A 15,669-nucleotide genomic window follows, 5' to 3' on the forward strand; every position below is an offset into this window, starting at 1 on the left:
TCATAACAGGTCCCCCTAATTGAACACAGTGGTAGCATACATTTAAAAAGTGATGCGGTCAAAAGGGAATTTAAAAGAAATGTACAGCAAAAGCGTAAAATAATAGTGCCTTTGTGCAGGCAGGACAAAAAAAAAGAAAAGACAATGCAAAAAAATTTATCGACCACCTTTATTTACCGACAGAGGTCTCCAATAGCAGGGCTAGAATTCACACATTTGTAGAGAACTTCTGTTGTTCCACACAATGGACAACTGTATTTCTTTCAGAGCAATTATGCAGTGGTGCCACTGTGGAAGCTACAGGGCAAGTCAACAGTGGAGGAAAATATCAGCACAGAACAGACTGCAGAAACAAACTGAAGCTGGGCTGAGTTTACATCTGTAAAAGGATACCAGAGTGGAGTGTGTAAACAGTTGGAGAAGGTCAAATCTCAACTGTGTAAAAACACTTCCTCCCCTTATCGCTCTAAAGTAAAAAGAAAGGCATTAATTGACTCGCACATGGCCAGTGATCAAAGATGAAATGGGCAAGGAGGAAGATGCATTAGACCAAGGATTGCACTTCAAATAACAAGTAACGAGAAAATGTGAAATATCTTTGAGCTAATAAATTCACCTGACCAAAGTTTCATGATCAGCGCAAATTTAAGAGTCATCACCAGCGTGCTCCTCCAAAATGACCTAATGTTACTCCTTCAAAACATCTTCAGTACAAAAAGAACCTTAAATTCAGATTTAGGCGCCATTTCATCAATGCATTCAAAGATAGGTAGCACCTTTTGACCAAAGATCAAGGTGCATCCTATTTGCACCATGTGAAATACAGTCTCTGAAAGAATCTATGAAAATAGTTACGATTTACAGGCTGAAGATCATACAAGAATAGACCTCCTGTACAAAATATAAAACAATATCCCAGTGGTAAAGAAAAAAAAATCCATAAATCTCAATGACTGAAGCTGTAACGTCATCTGAAATACCTGGTGTGTCAGAGCTTATGAGCTTGGGTTGGAGCTCCACAGTGCCTAGTTTAAAGCGAGAAAGCAATGGCACACACCACACTAAAGATACTCTTTCAAAATGCATATTTTCAAGCAGCAATTACAAAAATTTATCAATGGACAATGCATAACCTCTGAAAAAAATACTGTATGAAAACATCCCTGCTACTTTGTTTCCAAGTACAAAACCTCTACCAATAAGTTGCTCCAGAGTAGCAAGAAGTCCTTTTATTTTTTTGTTTTTTTTGTTAATTTCTGTTTTTTTTTTCCATCTTCGTTTTGTTTTTATTGGGTAAAACTCAGTCCTCACATTGAGTGTCATAGTAAATGACAGTCTTCTCCATTGGTTCACTCTGCTGAAGGATCCAGGAACATGCAAGCCTCGTAGTGGAGGTGCTCAGGAGGCTCCTGTAGGCCTGAGGATTAGCAACCATGGCTTAAGCCAGGGCTGGGAAGGCCTCTGGGTCGTCCACGTTTGGCACAGACGTAGATGACTGTTAGAAAAGGTGGACAACAAGTACAAGTTAGAAAAGATGACTGATTAATGGAAATGGTCCACTGCAATAATACAGAAATAAATTGACTGCCATCAGTCGTAAAATGATTTAACAGCAGAGGGCAATCTGTTCTTTAAATGAAGGGCTGTACCACTTCTATAAAAAAGGACGTTCTATATGACAAAAAGAGCAAATATCAGAATCACTGGTAATTTAAACATTTCGTGTTGTGCATCCCAACTTCCTGCGCATAAACCTGGTTGTTGCTGATATAACAGCAACTAAGCTGTGCTTAATGCCCCATACCTTGTCAGACCTTCCACCACGCATTGGCCTGGTGGCTTCGCCGCGGCCACGACCACCTCCACCTCCACCTCCACGGCCACCACGTGGTCCACCACGTCCACGGCCCGGACGGCCCAGGTCTCCAAAGTTGATCTCCAGCTGTGACGTAATGTCATTGGCTGGCTTCCTGCAATGGTGCTCATCATCTCCCTAAATTACAAAAACAAGGGTTAAAAATTAAGTTTTATTGTTTTGGTATATCTGCAACATAAATGTTCTGCTAGCATGCATGTCTGGATTTCATATACTCAGAGTACATGCAACTGTAGAAATTTTACCTTCGGCTCATCAACCTCAGGTTCAATCAGATCACCCTTCTTATCCTGCAGTGGACAGGTACAAAGACACAAGCCAACATTAACACACTGATCAAAATAATGTGCTTCCACCAACAAATTCAAATCTCTTAATAAGATAATACAGTTAATATAAAAACATCCTGTCGATTCCCGTTAAAAATTTATGACTCACATCTATAATGTGAAACCCAGTTTTAGTGACATGTTCTGCACATTGACTGAAAATCCTATGATGGAGTACTGCCTTAGAAAGTGAATACTGGCTAATACAATTTTGCACAACACTCCGATTCACTTTTTCTTTTAAAGGCATATTGCAAAAATAAAACTTGCATCATTGTCTGATAAGTACAACTACTTCCTGTTCTATGTTGAAGTTCTGACTTTGAAGTGCAGCCATGAAAACCTTTTGCACCGGTGCAACACTATTAAAGTCAGTTTCATCTCACGGAGAAAGAATATTTAACATAACCTCCAACACATGGGAGTTTCCATAATCTTCCCTAATTCCTGGCTAAGCTGTTGTCTCACCTATTTTGGAAGTGTCAATATACTACATTGGAAGAATAATTCTTGAATACTGGATACCTGTTAAAATGTAGCAACAAATAATTTCTCCAACCGAGAGCAGACCTTTTGTTTTTACTCACTTCTGCCTTGGACTTGTGGAGCACAAATCCTTTGTTCCAATCAGCTCCCTCGTTGGGCTTGCGGATGTTGAATTCTACCTTGGCGCGGTCCTTGTCCTGCATGGCCTTCCATTCATCCAGAGTCATCTCCTTGGGGCCTTCTTCCTTCACTTCTTCAACCTCATTCTCCCTTCAACATGAACACACCCAGATAAGCGTTAGAATTAATAACACTGTCTTTCAGTGTAACTGATTTAGTATGGATGTGCATGTGTGGCTACAAAATGCACATCAAAAGTTGTGAATCTTTTCACAGTGAAAGTGAAGTCTCATTGAGGAACACAGCAAGGTGAAAAAAATTACTTGTTCTCAGAGTCGGCAGCTGGATGCTCCTCTCCTTCAGGGTTTTCTTCAGTGACGTTTGATTGGTCAAGCTCACTGCAAGGAGGGGCAGGGAAGCCATGAAAATGAGGATTGCTCTGCATGCATCAATTTTAGTAAGCTTTACCCAGAACAGCACATGTGTCACCTAAGAATGGCATACTAATAGATCATTTAATGTATCTCTTGCAGACGAGAGAGTTATCGCTATCAAAGCGTAAAGGTGTTATTTAACTATCACAGAAGTTTCTTCTGTTCCTAAAGTAAGAACTTACTTCAGTTCATCCTTAACGGTGCCCCAGTTGTGAGATCCACTTCCACCACGCTTCTCTTCTCCTTTCAAACTACTGAAACAACATCTGGATTAGCCAGGATCATAACATGATCACTGCATCACAACACACACAAAGGTCTTAAAACCAGATGCATTAAGGGTATTTCAATGAAGCGATATATAAGAACAGTGAGCGGAAAAAAAAAATATATTACTTACGATTTGTCACTGCCGCTGTGCCGATCAAATTCACGTTTTCCTCGGGAATCAAAGCCATCGCTGCGACCCATGCCGCGGCCCCTGCCTCCGCGGCCTCCCCTACCACCACCACGTCCCCTCATTGGCCTGTCGCTGACGGGCCTAAAGAAATTAATGCAGAACAACTGTTACAATCACAGTCTGGCCAAGGTCCTTAGCCAATGGGGAAAACATTTTTATTGTCCAGTTGGGGGCAGTAAAAACAAGTTTTCACCATTACAACATAACACTCTTATCTCCGGTTTTGGTTTCTACAAACTCCTGAGGGAGTCCTGAACAGCTAACTGTGTCTACTGCTTGGTGCTAAGCTTTCTGTTTGCTTGGTTTTTTTGTTGTTTTTCCTTTTCCTGCTGCCTGCTGTAAACAAAAACTGAGAATATGAAAGTGAATCAATCAGCTGAGCAATGACCTAAAGCTCCCTGTAAGACTCCATACAACTGAGTGGGACTGCACATACAACTGATTTTTTTTTAAAAGGTTCATAAAAATCCTGATAGTAGCTACTTAAAAGTTGATTTGCAGATGACTTTATTTTTTTCAGTTTCCTACACAGATTTTTGTGACAATAAAATATATGTGCCTGCCGCAGTTTGGGCAAGACTACAGTCTCTTATCATGGTAAAAAACGCCTAAACAGTTGTAGTCCCACCCAATAATGACAACTATTTTGTGAAAGCAGAAGACACCCTGTTGGAAATTAGTCTGCTCAGAAAATAAACTCACTTCTCCACTGAAAATTCACCACCCTCAGGCTTCTCGCCAGAGTCGCCAGCAGGCCTCTCGAAGCGGCGAGGTGGCCGCCTGTCCGCAGGCCGTCTGTCTGTTGCGGGGCGTCCTTCTCCCTGGCCGCCCTGGGGTCTGGACCCCTCACCCTCCGGCTTCCGGCCCATCCTCCTCATTCCAGCACCTAGGATTGACCACAACAGGAGGATCAGATGACCATTAGCAGTGAAAGTGACAGATTGGGACCAAATGTCGAGTGTGATAAAAGACAAAGAAGATGTGTTTGTTGTGTTTAAGTGGAGCAAATAATTCCAATTAACATGCAAAGGAAGTTGACCTACTTTTGTTTTCTAACCTGGAAAGCCATCTGATAACTTAATCACTCGTTACTCCTTCCTTTCACAGGCCAGCCATGTGAATTAACACCTACACAGTGTTTAACCCTGTATGGCCCATCTAACTGCCACTGACCCAGTGTGACACAACACCACCCACCCATTGCTTAACTCACCAGCTACCAAAATAGACATCCACCACTACACAGGAGCAGCTGGTTGCACCATAGTCAGCGCACCTGTCTCATCTTCTCTCTTGCAAACAGATATGAGCCTACTTGGCAGCCTGAAGTGAAGATAATGGCAAACTAACCTCCTGGAACTAGGTCAAATCCTGACGCTGGAAAATTTAAGACAAACAAGTTGTAAAACAAAAATATATTGAATGACTTGTTAACTATACATGATGTTATATATGACAATTAAATATCTGGGGGGAAATGGAAACCGGAGATACAAGCGCTGTGAATGTACGTCGACCGCGTGCATCGCGGCTGCATTATGTGCCAATGGGAAGTGGCGGGTTAAGAGCCTGTGCTTTAACACGCCCCACACTACAACCACGAGGTTCATCCGCGCGAGAGCAGTGCAGGCTCCGAGGTCCAATCCACCTGCCGATCCGCCACGAGCGTACACATGTACTCATATTACGTTACTTCAATCATTGCACGTGCTAAACTTCCTTCTCCTTAAAGCGCCTGCCATTAATATACAGAAAGATATTTTTCTTTTATTTTTAAAATAATTAACTGCTTCCTAAAAACTGCTTTCTGGGTCAGCTCAGCCACAAGTGGGGGTCTCTGGAAGCCCATCGTGGCAAGCATAAACGTATAAACCCGGAGATACACCCCCGGCCAGTCAGGCTTTCAGGTTCTACCCGCTCAACAAGGCCCACTGGAGGGGGGAGGGCAAGCCAAAACACGTCGGGCAGCAAATTTTTTAAGCCCAACGGATCCCACTGCAGAACACGTTTGTTTAAATGTCATTGTTCGGGTAAATGACAGCCAGCAGGGGCACACAACAGCCATGTGGACCGCATGTCACGGGGAGGGTGGCTTGTGAACCATTGCTAGCTAGTAATCAAGCAGCTTAGCCTGTTAGCTCAATGTTAAGCATCTGCTTTAACTGTGCGAGACATGAAACGTGAAAATTATATTTTACCATCTTTCTTGAGCGGGACGGCCTGGGTCTCCTCCTTCTTATCGGTCAAGGGGGTCTTTCTCTCTTTCTGAGACTCCTTTTTAGGCTGCTTGGCAGCCTGGGCTGCAGTCTTGGCGGCACCAGGGGCAGAAGCCTCCTTCTTCTTCTTTACTTCGGCTTGCTTCAGCAGCTCAAACGGATCCGACTCGTCGTCAAATAACTGGTCGAACCGATTGGTTATGGCACAGCCAAAACCTTCTTGCATTTGTCCGGGCATGATGGCGCCCCTTCAGCAGGATTTTCCTCCGATTCTACGAGGCTTGGTGCGAGCACTTCGCTAGGTGAAGCCACAAGATGGCTGGGAAAGGACCGTCTTCTCTTCCGGCGCGATAGACATCCGGGACCTCTGGGTTGGCGCGGGTGGGGTGTGTAGTTTCTTTGGACGATCAAATCACTAGACTGGGTTACTGATAGGCAATTGAAGAAACTCGTTTACCCACAATGCAAGAGGGGCTAGTGTTGCTATCCGGTGTAGTCTGTAAAATAAAGCATGAGTGCCCTCATTTACACTGCGTGCTCTTGTTTTGACTTTTCAGAAATGTCCCCAGTCCTCGAAACTGTCTTGAAAAGCACTGCAGACTGGTTTCCACACTAATGAGGGCCCAAATATTTGGTCAGGCTTATTATATATTGCCTCACATATCTCGAAGGGAAACAGCAGGTGCTCCTCTTAATAGAGGCACTATAGTTTTGTTGGAAAACAAAAGGAAGTGGTCAAAGATTTCACTTAAATTGTTAAAGTTTAAGTTTACGGTAGAGTTAATATACAGAGTATAGGTATGTTAGTACAGCTCAGAACAAGCATTCGCACAATATCGGGGCCTAGCCCCCATTTAAAGCTGGCAAGTAGCCTACTGCAAGTATAAACAGCACTTCACATTTGTATTTAGAGATAGCTTTATCAGCACTGCCTGATGTAGGTGAGGAAACCTGCAAACAGTGCTATACAAAAATGCATTGTGGTGGTTTAAGACTGTAACACAGGGCTACAATTAAAAATTATTTTTCTGCTTCCTGATCACTTATTTTTTTGCGTATCTGTCACACTTGCATGTTTCAGATCATCAAAAAAAAATTTTTACACAAACATAACACAAGTGAATATAAAAATCAGTTTAAAATGATGTTTTATTGTATTAGTCTAAGAAAGCTATGCAAATAAACCTGGTCCTGTGTGAAAAGGTAATTACCCCCTGGACCTAATAGCTGGTTGTGCCACCCTTTGCAGCAAGAACCAAAATCAAGCGCTTGTGATAACTGGCAATAAGTGTTTCAGAACGCTGTGGAGGACATGTGGCCCAACCCTCTTTGCAAAATTGTTTCGATTCAGTCACATCGGAGGGTTTTCAGGCATAAATGGCCTGACCTTATGTGTATGTTCTTTAAGGTCATGGCAAAACAAAATGCAATCAGATTTAAGTCCAGATTTTGACAAAACCTTCATTTTGTTCTTGTTTAGTTGAGCTATTCAAGTAGTATATTTGCTAATGGTTTTCAGATTGTTCTGCTGCATAACCCAAATGTTCTTGAGCTTCAGAAAATAAACTGATGGTCAGACATTCTCCCTTAAGACTGTTTGGTAGAGAGCAGCATTTATGATTCCATCAGTTAGGACAAGTGATCCAGGTCCAGAAGCAGGAAAGTTGCTCCAGACCATCACACTACCACCACCATATTTGACTCTTGAAATCTTGGAGATCACTGAAATGTTTTTGACATTGAGAAGGAAAAGTGGGAAGGAAAAGCTCAATTTTAAAAGTAATCACTGTTCCAAGTTGTATCCATTTATGGAAAATGGGTCCCTTTGTGGTTTGTTGGAGTCTCAAAGACATAGAGATGGTTTTCCAAGACTTTCAAGACTGATAGATGTCAGTGACTTTGTTTCTCAGCTGCTCCTGAGTTTCTTTAATTTGTGGTATGTTGTGCTGTTTTTTGAAATCTTTTAGCCTACTTCGCTTTGTCAGACAGGTTCTGTTTAAGTGATTCAACAGGCCTGATAATCCCGCTTGGGTGTGGTTGGTGAAAATGAACTCAGCTTTACAAAAAATGTGGTTAAAGAAAGTTAGTTCATGATTTAACAAGGAGACTAATTAATTTTTCACATGGGCGCAGGAATGTTTGGATAACCCTTAATAAATGAAATGATCATTTAAAAACAGCATTTTGTATTCACTGAGATTATCTTTGTCTAATATTAAAATGCATTTGATGATCTGCAACATTTTTGTGACATTTTCTTTTAATCAGCAGCTGTTCCACAGCACAGAATGAGTTATTTTCACCACCATGTTTCTGGTTCTGATATATTGTATTTGTTTACTTGGAAATTGAGAAACGGACACATTAATAAGGAGACAGTGAGTAGTTGAGCATCATGCATCATCAAGAAAATGAAAACATTTAGAGTTTTAGTATGATGTAAGACTAAACACATGCACCAGTCTCAGTCTTATTTAATGTGTGGCTGGGATTAAATTAAAAATAACAACCTATACCTTAAAAAATATTCTCCAGTTTCAACATTTAATATGTTGTCTTGTCTGTAATATTTTCATTAAACAAACACGTTATAAATGATCTCTAAATTCCTGCACTTTTATGTGCATTTATATTTTGCAGTGCCACGTGGTAGTTGGAAACTTGGTTGTGCTTCATGTATGATTATATATATATATATACCCTGTAGCCAATAAGCAAATATTAAATAGGCATATGTAATACTGTGAGTGGCTGAAAAGACAACCGAACACAAAGCAAGACCACACATTAAACAGAAGCTTGATGTTTTGTTGCTGGTTCTCCTCGGTAGTCTTAAAAAAACAAAAAAACAGTAACTGTTTATATCGAAATTTTGAGAATCTTAAAAACTCCCATAATAGTCGACTTTAAATCGTCCGGGAATTTTTTTTCTACCTATATCTGTCTCGCGTTTCTGAGTGGTCCAGCTCGAACGGTGATGCCACTTTTGCTGACTTCCCCCTCGCGACCAGACTTTCGGTAGTCCGTTCAGTAACTCCTGCATATGCGCAAAATGACGTCCGCAGTCACCAAAGCTATGATAGAGTCCTACGCGCTCATGATTATGGTCATGGGCACGTTTTTCATCTATTTCTGCGGGATGGTTTGGGCTTTTTGCAATCCGAAACTGAGCGGAGCAGAGGAGGAGTGCGAGACTGGAGACCAAACAATGGAACACGGAGATGGCTGCTGGGTTTCTGCCCCAGATCCTCCGGAGAGGTATTTCGAGAGCGCTTGTGCGCACCTGCCGGCACCTCCGTACACCGCCGAGAGGCTCACACGAAGTACCTATATCAACTTTTGGGAAGACACAGATAGTCTGCTGTCAGACTGCACTGCGTTTTGCCGTGAGGACCATGGGATTAACAACCAGATTGGAGAAAGTGGAGAAAATGCATAGTGGTGATCACATTTATTTCTGTGTATTTAGACTCCAAAACTGTGTTAGTAGCTGTGTTAGTAGGTTCTGATAATTTGTTAAGTCTCTGAATAAGAATTAGTGCAACAGGCAGTGCTTATTTGTATTGTTAGATGAAAATGTGTGCTGTCACAACATGCACCACACTCATCAGTTCCCATTTAAAATTCAGCCTTGCAGGTTGCTGTGACAGGTAGAGGTGTGTTATTTTTCTGACAGCCAGAGCACATAATCCTCCTAGGAGACCTGTGAGACGGGAATAAAATGTTTTCCATCAAGAACTGGGTGATCTGCATCAAGATGATCCTGCAGGATTTGGGGGATCACGGTGGGCTTTCCTTTTGTTCGTCCTTCAGTTTCTTCCTTACTTCTCTTTCTAGCTGCAGTAATTTCTCATACAAAGACTCCGATGTCTCCAAGTCAATGTCCATCTGTGAAGAGACACAGAAGACATATGTGGAACTACATTACAGACTGTTTTGACTCAACATTAGTTTTTAATGTAAATTTTTACCCGCCGTACCTTACGGGGCTGTGTGTAGTTGTTCCCTAGCCCAGATGTTAAGCTGTGATACTTTGCATATGGGTCCAGCGATTCAGGCTTTTGTTTAAATAACCAAAACTGAAAATAAGAACAGAATTGAGAACATGAATTTCACCTGAACTGTGTGTTGGAAGTGTGAATTTCTGTTTTACTTACCAGAACTTCAGCTCCATTATAAGGTGTCAATGTGAAAGTGTTTGTGAACATTCTTATCTGTGAGTTTGAAAGAAATACACATCTCAGATAGAGCCAAACACCCAACTATGCATTTGTAACAACTGTGTCACTCACAAGCCAGAAGATAGGCGTAAACAGTGTCCAGAGGAATGCTGGGAAGGAGGGCAGGATGTTGTAGGTCAGATTGGTCATCACAAAACCAGGACAAATCACAGATGAGTACAAACCCTAAAAAAATAATGAGCACCAGGGTCACTTTCATCAAAATATTAGGAGCTTAAAAAAAGAAATGCAATTTCTGGTGTGAGTCAGTCATGGCATGTGAGGTGCATGAGCTGACCTGTTTATTGTAGTGTGTGTTGAGTGTGAGGCTGAGCAGGTCAGAGGCATATTTGGAAGAGCTGTAAGGCTGAGTGCCTTTTTTATGTTGAATGTCTTCGAGACTAAAGGCCGAACGATGAGCATTACTAGAGGAGGTCCAGACCAGCTGGGAGGTCCGGCCTGCACGGCACAGCATTGGCTCCAGCTCCCTGACCTTTATCATTAAAAGCAGGACACAAAATCACAGAAAGATAAAATTAAAACTTGCACTGCAGTTTGTCCAAATAAGAAGCTAAACCCAAGGTAACTGGGTGAACTGTGTGAGAACAGATGAGATTACTGCATGTACTTAAACACATCTGTATATTAAACTGGATGCTTATGCAGCAATCTGACATAACACTAAAACCAGCTGATATTCTATAAGTAACCAAAATAACTTTAACAAAATAGTATGGGCAGTGGAACCTAGGGTCCAGTGGGCTGTAGGGTTGACTGGGCTTGTTCTAGTTATTGATCTTGAAGGCCTTGGACTCTGTTCTTTTAAGCATTCGAAAGCAGTTTTGGGGGTTTGACAATGTGCACAGTCCTACAGTTGAAGGCCAGTTCTGTTTTGGGTGTCATTACTGTCTCTGTTTGGTCTACAAAAACATTTCTATGGGAGGAATGTGCCAAACTAATCTCCACATAAATGCCAGTGCCGAATCAGCCTTATTCTCTTTGCCTGGCAGTGGTTTTAATGTTGTGGCTAATCTATGTAGATTTTAAAGAAACTGAATGAGCATTTTAAGAAGATTCCACCAAAACTGTTCACTCTCACTAAAAGTGAGAGTGAACAGTTTTCTTAAGCGCACTGAAGACTGTTTTATAATTGCTGAAAGTTTAAACAAGAACTTTGAAAAGGTTACTTTGATGGCAGCCCCAATTTAGCTGAAAATGCAAAGTGAGCAGAATATTACCTGCTGTGACCTTATGGCTAGAGCAGTATGTGCTGTTAATTTTTAATGAGCATAGTTGCTAAGTGACAGACAGATCCAGTATCACCTATATTTGTTTCATCAAGGACAACCGACCAGCAATTAGTCTTCCTTCAGAAAACTATGACAAAGCACATCTCAGTACAATATTTTATGAGCAGATCTGTCTAAAATATGAAGATTATTCAGACACCAAATTACAAAAGTGACTCACAAAAAGAAAGTGACCAAAGAGATTTGTCATAAAAACTTCCTGGAGGCCATCAGGGGTAACACCATCCTGCTGTGTCAGAATGCCCTCACCGGTGGCAAACATTGTGATGACATTTCTGCAATACAGGTTTATAGAAATTTGAGGCAAAAGAAATGCAGCATGGGACACAGTTGAAGATGATGAAATATAAAGAAACTGTGATGCACTGTAGATAAAATTGAGGATTCAGGCACATCTAGAGTTACTAGTTTACCTGGAAAAGAGGCCTTTGAAAAAGGCATTTACATCAAACCGTGGATATGGCATGATTCCTGCATTCAGGTAAAGGTAGTCCAGCCGGTCGTACCTGCAGATAACAAACAATGGTTGTCTATAGCACATAAAGAACTATCAGCATAACTGGTGATCAGTGATGATTTATCAAGTACAGATTTGATTTCTGTGTTTCTGAGTTCATCTTCCCACCTCTTTTTGACCTCCTGTGCAGCACTAATGACGGAGGAGATGCTGCTGGTGTCCACCTGCAGCAGGGCCACCTGGGCTTTGGGGTGAGAGGTGAGGAGAGCTGAGTGAGCAGCTTCAGCCCTGCGCATGTTCCTGCAGGCCAGACAAAGCTGGAGACCCTCTGTGTCCACTGAAAGGAGACGCTCACACAGTGCCAGGCCAATGCCACTGCAGGGAAATCCATATTACTATTACTACTAGTATTTACTACTACTACTACTACTACTACTTACAACAATACTTTACTACAGTATTACTGTTTAATACTGTGGATTAAATTCACTGCAAAAATGACATTTAGTCAAACATTTTTGTAATATAACTAGTAGTAAGTTCACTGAACATATAAAGTTTCCTGATTTGAAGGTTATCATTTAAAAAACAAAAACAGTGATTACCTATTGGCTCCTGTTACCAAAATCACCTTATTCATCCTGTTAACTTCAAACTGCCAATATAGAAAACTACATTTGCTGCCAAATGTTCTTTTAAGTCAGTTGATCCGTGCAAAGTCCTAAGAATGATTTCCTGATCTGTGAAGTAACAGTTTTCGCCCCACCTCTGAGTTCTGATTGGATGCTGTAGCAGCACTCCGCCAATAAGATCCACATGGTTGTCAGCTGATCATCTTTAGGGACAGCCCACTCAGACACAGCATGAAATATTCAGCTCTGTTCATGAATAAGACAAAAGCTCTCAAACAGATTCAATTTCCAGTTTAATTTTTATTTAATGAACAACTTTTGCTTACAGAAATATATAAAATATTCTCACTTAAACATTTGAGTACAAAGATGAAATGAATCTCAACATATTAGGACTTCATCTGCCTGCACTGAGCTGATGGAGAATGCCATGAAATGCTTTCTTTGTCTTGTGAGAACATCTGCAAGCTTCACAAATGTATCTTTAAACCAAATATCAGATTTAATTTGTAGAATGTCTTTGCCCAGATAGGGATAAGTTGAAAGGGCAATGATCTGAGCTTTCTCTTGATTTACAAAGAGGGACAAAGACCTGCAAAAGCAAAGCCTGTAAACACAGTTAAACTATCTGAAAGTCAGCACAGACGTGGACAAACAAACAAATCGAAGAGGAAATAATACAGAAGAAAAAGCCAACTGCAGAAAGCTAAACCTGTAGATGACTCATCAGATATTTATTTTTCATTTGCTTGTATAAACTACAGTGAAAGCGTTCACTCATAGGCATCTTATGGTTCTTGTCAAACACACCATTTAGGATGAATACCTACATTTAATCTGCTTTCAAAAAAAGACTTATTTTCTCTGTCATTTGTTCAACATCCACAGCACTCTCAGTAACATCTTTCCAATGACACTGACTGTAAACACATACTGTTGAACCAACGCGGCCTGGATTGCTGATAAGCATCTTCCAATATCTCATCGATTATCAATCACAATGGTTTAGAGCTTAGTGTATGATCAACTCAACAGTTTGCAGCAGGATAAAAGATAACGTAGAAATCCAAAATGTAACCTAGAGAATTATTGCATTGCATCAAATACAATACTCCAAATAAAGAGCATATTAATGCACAAACAAAACCAACGGAACAAACACATATTAACATATAAATACTAATACAAAATATTGATATTTGAGATTTAGAATTATCTGTTTAAAATACAGAGTCATATACATTTAATGTTGAAACCACGTCAAGGAGATGTAAAAGATGGTATTTCCTTGTTATTCTCGTCAATCTAAATGTGTGGTGATTAGATACTTGAGATAAGATGAACTGTAACAGTGATGGTTTTTCTGGACTTTCCTCCTCTACATTCAAGCAGTCTTCCAAGAGAAAACACTAGAGAGTTCAGTTGCATTAGTTTTGTTGTCAATATGAAAATTGCTGTAACATAGGAAATTTAAACCAACATTAACAAATGCAATTAAAATATATTTTCAAAAGTGCCAAATGTCACTTGCTACATTAAATTAGGCTTCATCGACATGAGTCAGAGCCTTAGGTCATGTTCTTAAGCATGTTTGAAGAATAGCGTAGAATAAAACAGCACTGTTTTTTTGAGGAATATTTGTATGCATATAAAACATCTTAGCCAACTTGTTTTTGCTAATAACTGACACACACTCACTCTTTTGGGTAGTACATAGTGCCCCCAACCCTGTTACTCTACAGAGACAAGCTTAAACCTGGATAATGTCTGCTGTTATTGCCATATTTTCATTTACTTCCAGAGATGAGCAGACTGGAAATCACTGTCTTTAACACTGCACTGGCTTAAGATTGTATTTCCAAGATGGCCCTGTGTATCTCCTGGAAGGACGGCCGTTCTTTTGCATTCCTCCTCCAGCAGCTCAGCATAATCTTGTAGAGCGAGTCCGGGCACAACACAGGTTGAGGCAGGTAGATCTGCACAATATGGATGAGATATTAACTCAGGGAATCAAAAGAGTTTACTGTTTTAGCACTTTAGACTGTTTAGCTGTTTCCTTTAATTGAAAAATACAATTTATTAAATAACTTACACTTTGGGTTCAGAGCAAACACATTCACTTCAATGGCTGTAATAATGGAACTAATAGAAGTTTATGGCTAACAAGAAATACACTGTGGAGGTGTTGATTGACACTGGCAAATAAAAAAATGAAGTCAAATTTATGAAATTAGAAAGAATTGTATCAAACTAGATTTTCAGCTGTGATTTTTAGACTAGTGGCTCCATTAGCTCACGAGGAGACACAAATCCATAGAAGGATTGTGTCAGGAGGCATCTGGTGTAAAAAAATATGCTAAATCGAATATATAGATCGATTTGCTGTAGCTACCTTTTGTGAATAAGAGAGAACAACATTTTGTTAGAAGGCTCATTAAAACAATATGGAAATAAATATCTGAAACCAAACTAAATATATCTCATATCAAAACTAGTACATTTACATCATCATTCCCTAATATCTCCATAAATGACCTACTGTGTGAAGGTATGGGTATGTAGTACTTGGTGTTTGTTTGGTGAAATCCAGTGAGAAATTTATTTTCCTTTAGAATAGGATAAAGCTTCTGCTAACTCCTTTTCATTCATTCATTTGTGTTTTTCCCATTTTAATTGAATTCTTTGTCGTAAAACAGTTTGTTTAATTTCTTATTTTTTTGTTTTGTTCAAAAATGCTGATAATAACTACATTTTTCTTATTTAAAAAGAAACAATGACAAAATGCTTCTGGCAGCCCTCACCTGTCGTTTCTGGTCCCTGAAAAACTCTCCCGTGTTTTCTATCACCTGCTCATCAGTGAGCTGAGAGTAGGGCTGTTCCTTGCAGAAGTTTAGTATCTCCCACAGGGTCACCCCGAAGGCCCAAACATCGCTGGCTGTGGTGAACTTCCCCTGCAAAGCAGAAGATTGCAAACATGTTTTTTTTTCTACTTTTTAATAATCACTGTACAAATAACAGCATTTAAACTGATAATGTTTACTAATCAGTAATTGACTTGAAAGCTATCTGCTATCTGTTTTACAAGTAGACAAATAAATAGAGCATTAGACAGATAAGTAGACAGATGAG

At 40.3% G+C, this 15,669-nt stretch overlaps 3 protein-coding genes across 7 annotated transcripts in view; all 3 read right to left on the bottom strand.

The window, feature by feature from the left end:
- Positions 1-151: 151 nt before the first annotated feature.
- On the bottom strand, positions 152-6,265 carry serbp1a (SERPINE1 mRNA binding protein 1a). Of its 4 annotated transcripts, none has more exons than XM_080877389.1 (9): positions 5,904-6,265; positions 4,408-4,591; positions 3,646-3,786; positions 3,428-3,496; positions 3,135-3,209; positions 2,793-2,961; positions 2,122-2,166; positions 1,805-1,993; positions 152-1,495 (listed from the first exon to the last, which is right to left on the bottom strand). In XM_080877389.1, the coding sequence occupies exons 1-9, from the start codon at positions 6,157-6,159 to the stop codon at positions 1,439-1,441; spliced, it is 1,185 nt and encodes a 394-aa protein (XP_080733515.1). In that variant the 5' UTR covers positions 6,160-6,265; the 3' UTR covers positions 152-1,438. The 4 variants fall into 4 exon arrangements, with proteins under 4 accessions (XP_080733515.1, XP_080733514.1, XP_080733513.1 ...); XM_080877388.1 differs by having other exon boundaries at positions 2,793-2,964; XM_080877387.1 differs by having other exon boundaries at positions 3,428-3,499.
- Positions 6,266-6,404: 139 nt separating this feature from the next.
- Positions 6,405-12,658, bottom strand: hsd17b7 (hydroxysteroid (17-beta) dehydrogenase 7). Its single transcript, XM_080877390.1, has 9 exons — positions 12,514-12,658; positions 12,077-12,283; positions 11,865-11,957; positions 11,612-11,726; positions 10,440-10,634; positions 10,214-10,327; positions 10,079-10,135; positions 9,902-10,000; positions 6,405-9,809 (listed from the first exon to the last, which is right to left on the bottom strand). Exons 1-9 carry the CDS (start codon positions 12,546-12,548, stop codon positions 9,702-9,704), a joined length of 1,023 nt encoding a protein of 340 aa, XP_080733516.1. The 5' UTR covers positions 12,549-12,658; the 3' UTR covers positions 6,405-9,701.
- Positions 12,659-12,833: 175 nt separating this feature from the next.
- Positions 12,834-15,669, bottom strand: part of ddr2a (discoidin domain receptor tyrosine kinase 2a) — a 31,613-nt gene continuing 28,777 nt past the window's right edge. For both annotated transcript variants that reach the window (XM_080877384.1, XM_080877385.1), the window contains exons 16-17: positions 15,342-15,491; positions 12,834-14,516 (exon numbers count right to left, since the gene is read on the bottom strand). In XM_080877384.1, the coding sequence (XP_080733510.1) occupies positions 14,385-14,516; positions 15,342-15,491 (282 nt within the window). In that variant the 3' untranslated portion in view covers positions 12,834-14,384. The remainder of the gene's footprint in view (positions 14,517-15,341; positions 15,492-15,669) is intronic.

This window comes from Rhamphochromis sp. 'chilingali', assembly GCF_963969265.1.
Source record: "Rhamphochromis sp. 'chilingali' genome assembly, chromosome: 3".
NCBI classification, from domain to species: Eukaryota; Metazoa; Chordata; class Actinopteri; order Cichliformes; family Cichlidae; genus Rhamphochromis; species Rhamphochromis sp. 'chilingali'.